This window comes from Neolamprologus multifasciatus, chromosome 11, assembly GCF_963576455.1.
Source record: "Neolamprologus multifasciatus chromosome 11, fNeoMul1.2, whole genome shotgun sequence".
In the NCBI taxonomy this organism is placed as follows: domain Eukaryota; kingdom Metazoa; phylum Chordata; class Actinopteri; order Cichliformes; family Cichlidae; genus Neolamprologus; species Neolamprologus multifasciatus.
The window spans coordinates 749,020-755,282 of NC_140449.1; the positions used below are offsets into that span (position 1 = coordinate 749,020).

The following is a 6,263-nucleotide window of genomic DNA, read 5'->3' on the forward strand; positions in this document are numbered from 1 at the left end:
CTCCTGAGAAATGTAGCTACATCAGCTCGATGCATACCACAATGACTTAAATGCCAAGGAAAGTTGCGGTGTTGCGGTGACTTTGTTTTATATCTTATCTTTGAACAAGGCTGAAATGTAGGAGTACAAACTCAATAGTGAGATCTTAAGCGATCCACAGCCTACTGCTCCTCGATGGGGTGCCACGAGAACCCAGGGGAAAAAAAAGTTGTAAATGTAAAATAATAATAAAATAAATATTCTGTTATAGCAATAAGAAAGTATAACATAAGTTATTCAGTGGCAATTACACAAGAAAGTCCAGTAACATTCACACTCTCCTTTTTAAAAGTATATATGTAACTATATCAGCCAGCAAAAAATACAGTCAACTCAAGTCCAATGGAACTGTGCACTGTGCAATTCTGCATCCAGCAACTATGGAGAATTAAAAATTCTTTTGCAGAAATATAAGCATATCTGCTTTTTCAGGAAGGATACGTGATCTTTCTGGACTTATGGTCTCTCCAGCTGTGGAGAACACCCTCTCAGACGGGGTGGAGGATGCCTGCACACACAGAAACCTTTCAGCCAGTGCTGACAGCAGGGGCAGAGTCTCTCTCTTGCTCCACCACCATAGGGCGGCGTTATCCTTGCAGGGGATGGGGGTTAGGCTTCTATACAGCTGGATCTCCTGATCCAATCTCTGGGCCAGGGAAAGAACGGGCTGCCGTTGTTGGAATGACTGCAGCTCATTGTCCTCTTCTTCAAAGAGTTCCTCCAAGGCCGTTTTTTTTTTTTTTTTTGCTTTACTGGTGGCGCCTGAAATTAAATGGACATGATAAAAAATTAAGCAAAAAATGAACAATCCATGACATTTAAATTATCATCACAATAAACTAAACTTACATAGTCTTCTTCATCCTCATCTTCAACACACTCTCCCTGTGTGTCTCCTTGCTCCAAGTGCTTGAGTAGAAAGTGGCAAATAACAAACAAATCAAACTAAGTACCACAGATCCATAGATGAAAGGTTTCACTCTCACAATGGAAATGTGCTACAGTGAAAGACACCGTCATATTGGAATACCTCATCTGCTCCTGCCTCTGTCTTTGCTGCAATTGCTGCTTCCCTGATCCTGTGCCAGACTTCATCCTTATCCACTTTGGATTTAAATCGGGGGTCCAAGATGGTGGCCTCCTCCAGGAAGCTCTTGATATCAGCGTCCTTAAATTTTTAAGAGGGAGGAAAATGTGACATCATGACAATCCTTCAGTATTTATAACTGTTATTTTATTTATGATAAATAAATCATCAATTGTACCTGGTATCGTTTGGAAAGATCTTTCCAAATGTTCTCCTTTATGCTCCTTGTGAAGGCAGAGTCATGTTCTTGTATGGTGTAGTGTTGCTGTAGCTTTTGCAGGATGGGCAAAATCTCACCACAGGTCGGACTTTTGTCACTGGACACTGCTAGCGTGGAGGTGTAGTGCTTCCGCATGAGTACCACAAACTCCTCTGCTTTTCTTAAGTCATCATTGCCCATTTTAGCCAGTCTGCAATATCAACAAAGCAAAAATACAACAGATACGTTGCATAAAACAAACAAAAATAAAACCTGAGTCCAAATTAAGCCATATTATCATTATTTTTCAATACCACTCACCTTTCCTTTTCTATGGACTTTCTTATCCGTGGATCGATGGCTGCAGCCTGGATGGCAGGAAACTGCTCGCAGAATCTCTCCATCATCAAATACAAAGAGTTCCATCTGGTCTTTACATCTAGGAGCAGCATATGCTTGGGCAGCTCTGAGGGGTAACGCGTTCACAACTTAAATGCTAATGTAAGGTCCCATATGGTCCCACATATCTTAGCTTATAAATGTAATTTGATCATGATCTAATGATTATAATATACACAACCTTAAAAAAATATTTACTATGCTTACTGAGCAACTCTTGCTTCTCCTTCAGGACCACTTTTGCCATGTGGGACCTCTTCATCCATACAATCACAGAGCGAATTCTTGCCGCCCAGTTGGAAATGGCAGGACAGTTGTTCAGGGTGTGTGCAAAGCATGGAAACTTGAGAATTTGTAGCTTTTTGACAGCTACATCCATGTTGGCTGCATTATCAACAGTGGCTGCCACAACCTTGTCTTTGATACCATACTCCTCCAAGATCTCATCAATCTCCTCTGCTACAGCTGTCCCTGTCTGTGCCTGGTACACTGGTTTGGTTTTGAGGACTTTTTCATGAGTCTGGCCATTCCTGACATAATGCAGCGTTACTGTGAGGTAATGATCTTGACTAAAACTTGTCCATCCATCTGCAGTGATGGCTGCCTTCAACACATGTTTCAGCTGAGAAATCAGATTTGCCTTTTCGACTGCATACCAAGCAGGGATCAAGTGGTTGGTTAAACTGTCTCTGTTTGGGGCTTTGTACTTAGGGTTCAGAGTCTTTATCATTTCTCTAAAAGATATAGAAATGGAAACGGATGAAACATCTGGTAAGAGGAGAACATGCAACTTTGACATTCCCTGACTTAGCCTACAATTAAACATTCACTTACCGAAACTCGGGGGCATCTACTGTGGCAAAAGGGTGCAAGCCTTTTACAACAAACTTAGTCACTGCTCGGTGACATTCGTCTATCCTGGCCTGTGTCATTTTACTTTTCCCTGCCTCTGTGAAAGGAGAAGCCACCCGTAGACTGCAGCGAGAACTGCCAGCATCTGAGCCAGACAGACTCTGTCCGTCTCTCTCGTCATGGTTATCTAAATGCACAGTAATAGCAGGTTTTGTAATAAGGTAAATCGCGCTAACATAATATGCAATGCAAGTTGATTAGTTACCTGCAGTATTAACGGGAGAGGACGTGGAAACGCTACCGCGGCTGCTGGGTTGAGCTTCGCTAGTCCGGAGCGGATCAAAAACACGACATTCGTTGAAAGCTATCGCGTGTTTTTTGAGCAAATGCTTTTGCATATTCGTCGTGTTTCCTCCCTTTGATGAAATCTCTACTTTGCAAGTATTGCACGTTGCCCTGTTGTCATCCTTTCTCATAAAGTGTAACCAAACTTTTGAGCGTTTGTGCCGCTCTGGCGCCATGTTTCCTACTGGGTAAAAGACGCTACTCAACGCGATGACGTCATTCGGGGGGACTGGAATCGATAAGGGAATCGTTTTTAAAAATGGCAAATTGGCAAGGAATTGAAACAGTGGAAGAACAACAAGAACCGGTTTTCGATACCCATCCCTATTTATTAGTTAGTTATTTATTTAGTTATTTATTAAATTTAATTATTAGAATCTTTTAGGGTTCACAAGTTGTCAACCCTAAAAGATTTGACAAAATCCACAGGACTCCCCACTCCACCGGTCATGGGTTTATTTTGTATCCCTTGCACCAACTTCCATATACTTGTGAAAAGAGATTTCAGTGTAGCACCCTCTGAATTTTCTTCCATTTGAGCTGCACAATGCGCCATCACTGAACTCATTTAAAAAGCTCCTCAAAACTCAACTATTCAACAATACCTTTAACCTGTAGATTTTATTCATTTGTTTGTTGCGTTAATAAAAATGTTACTGTTATCTATCCAGTGATCCATCTGAATGTAGCAGAGAAATTTTTTATTATTATTATTATTATTATTATTATTATTATTATTATTATTATTATTATCTGTGCGCCCATGCAGTTTTTGGATACAGCTTGCTGACATTTGCTGATAACCTGGTGCTCAACCTTCTCATCCAAAAACAAGAATTATGGCTCCAAAAATCCAGACTGCCACCAAAATACCAATGCTAACATCCAAACATAGCTCCACATTTGGATATCAGCAAAATGTTGCAGACAAATTGTTTAAACATTGCTATAAGTAATTTGAATCAAAGGATTAAACAGTTAGTGTCTAATAGAGGCTTTTGGTTGTTCTGAGGTATGTTATTGTTTTCTAATGAATGTACATCAGACTTTTATATTTTATTTGCAACAAAGTCATGTGGAAAAAAAGGACAGGATGTTTCCCAGGACTCTTGGTAGCCCTGTGAAAAGTAAACCCCATGCAGAGTGTTACTGTGGTATTATATTGTTTGTCTGAATCCCTAAAGCATTCATTCCAAAAGTTGTTTAATGTTTTGTGGCTATTTTTCCTATCAATGTACCTTGACTGTGGCACTCATGTTAGTTCATAATGTAAGTGTTTTAACCTTTATAAATGGTAGCTATGCCCAATGTTGAATATAACCTAACCTTTAAGAGCTATTGCAGCATTAGCTTTCCTTCCTCTGCAAGTTTCCCCTACACTCACTATGACATTTTCACAGAACAACAATAGTAATAATATGCTCTTGTATCTATTCCAAAGTTGCACCTTGGACTCAGCTCATTTCTATTTTTTTTAGTCAACAGTTCCATCCATTCATAACATGTATTCTTTGAATATATTATTTAAAAATGAGTTATGAATTCCAGCAGAGAAAAGTTCCTCTCCCCGCGAGCTGCTTGCTGCATCTCGATTTCATTTATTTCTTAGTTGTTTTTCAGACTTGATGCATCTACATAACACCACAGAAGAGTTGTTCAAAGGACATAAAGATTAAAGTTTTCTTTACAATCTTAAAAAAAAACCCAAAACAAAACAAAAGAAAAAGAAAAAAACATTAACTCTTACAAATCAAAAGTGACCAATTTAACCAGTTTAGGTTTAGGAAAGTAAAAAACATTTGGCCGATCATTTCTATTTTAGTCCACTTGCTTAAAATGGTTTGACAGGGTTAGTGACAGAGTCGAGAGTAATTCACCAACTAGCATATCCCAAGGCTCCCAATACTGTATGTTGGATACCATGCAATCAATGAATAAATAATTACTACCCAAAGGGTAATATTAGGTGTTAGAGTTACAGCATTGTGTACCTCTATGCAGTCAAATTCACCTAGTGACAGCAAGCAATCCCCATCAACCTTTTATCTACAGGTTGGAGAATACCCTTTTTCCCTAGCAAGCAGAGGTTAGGTAACCTCTCTTGGCCTGTATGATTGGGCTTAGCAATCTATTTTACAGTGATCAGGTATCACTAACTTTTCCCTAGTGATCCATAGTTCCCAAGTGGTTGCCAGTCATCCTGTGTTACTGGATTAGACACATAAAACAAGTCGTTAGAGAAGAGATTTGCTTTTAATCCATTTAATCCTCTACGTTACAACAGAATGATATTTGAAGATTGCGGATTCAGAATTCAGAAAAAAAGGGGAACACATAAAAGTATAAATTGAGGTGTTTGCAAACTGTTTCAAAGTATTAGTTCTGCGTTAGTTTAAATGTAAAGATCACAGACAAATCTTTCAAACTGTATGTGACCTCTTATGCATTTATATTTTATTATCTCTTTCTCGGTATCTCTTCATCGCCACTGTTCTCTCCTCTTTTTCATCCTCTTCCTCACTTCCTCACCTCCTCACTTGACAGCTGAGGTAAACAGACTGTGGTGTTACCGGTTTCAGACATAGCAGCAACTGGCACACAATCTAGGGAACACCAATTCTATAAAAATGTGGATTAACAGATAAGAGACCAAAATAAGCATCTTACTCTAGCCAGAGCTGGTTTCTGAGCTACAAATAATCCATTCAGCCAATGCTTAACCTGCACAGAGTGTAAATCATAATAAACTAAAACATTTAACAAGTGAAAAATTATGAATTATAAATGACTTCAAACTAATTAAACATACATTTACACACAAATAAAGTGGAATTTATGGTTGCTGTCCACTAAACTCCAGGGCCTGCCCATGGTGGTGGTCCATATTCCATCTGCTTCTAGGGACACTCAGTCAGAATCTTGGAGGACTGGAGGGCATAAAACCAATCACTCCTCTATATCTGACCAAAAACAGTATATAGACGGACACATTTGTGGGACTTATCCTGATTAATTTGGGTTGAATCACATATTTGAAGCTAAATGATAAAAAAATCTGAGAGTTGTAACACAAAACAGCTCAGTTTACAATCACATAACGTCTTCACAATCAACATTTGCACCCAGTATACTGTGCTAGTTGAAACACAAAATTCCTCTTATTGTCATGTACACATGTACACTGTCTCAAATGCAGAACTGAATGTTTTCACAGTCAGTGCACATTTATTTACAGTGAAATCACAACAAAGCTTTATTTACACAACTGTGTGATTGGGGATTTGGGCTCCAGGAGAAAGGGAGCAGGCATCCAGTCATCAACATGCTTCTGCACACTCACAG

The 6,263-nt window shown here is 39.1% G+C and overlaps 1 protein-coding gene across 1 annotated transcript; it reads right to left on the reverse strand.

The window, feature by feature from the left end:
* Window positions 1-542: 542 nt before the first annotated feature.
* Window positions 543-3,205, reverse strand: LOC146507535 (E3 SUMO-protein ligase ZBED1-like). Its single transcript, XM_085178116.1, has 8 exons — window positions 2,842-3,205; window positions 2,559-2,763; window positions 1,932-2,458; window positions 1,647-1,791; window positions 1,305-1,536; window positions 1,070-1,207; window positions 889-948; window positions 543-801 (listed from the first exon to the last, which is right to left on the reverse strand). Exons 1-8 carry the CDS (start codon window positions 3,095-3,097, stop codon window positions 649-651), a joined length of 1,716 nt encoding a protein of 571 aa, XP_085034242.1. The 5' UTR covers window positions 3,098-3,205; the 3' UTR covers window positions 543-648.
* Window positions 3,206-6,263: the final 3,058 nt, after the last annotated feature.

What these genes read in the sequence shown, in the direction of transcription:
- LOC146507535 (XM_085178116.1), bottom strand. Translation starts at nt 3,097, where the DNA reads ATGGCGCCAGAGCGGCACAAACGCTCAAAAGTTTGGTTACACTTTATG. An exon ending in CTCTCCCGTTAATACTGCAG is followed by an intron (nt 2,764 to 2,841) that starts GTAACTAATCAA and finishes CTGTGCATTTAG; the next exon opens with ATAACCATGACGAGAGAGAC. An exon ending in ATCTTTCCAAACGATACCAG is followed by an intron (nt 1,208 to 1,304) that starts GTACAATTGATG and finishes TAAAAATTTAAG; the next exon opens with GACGCTGATATCAAGAGCTT.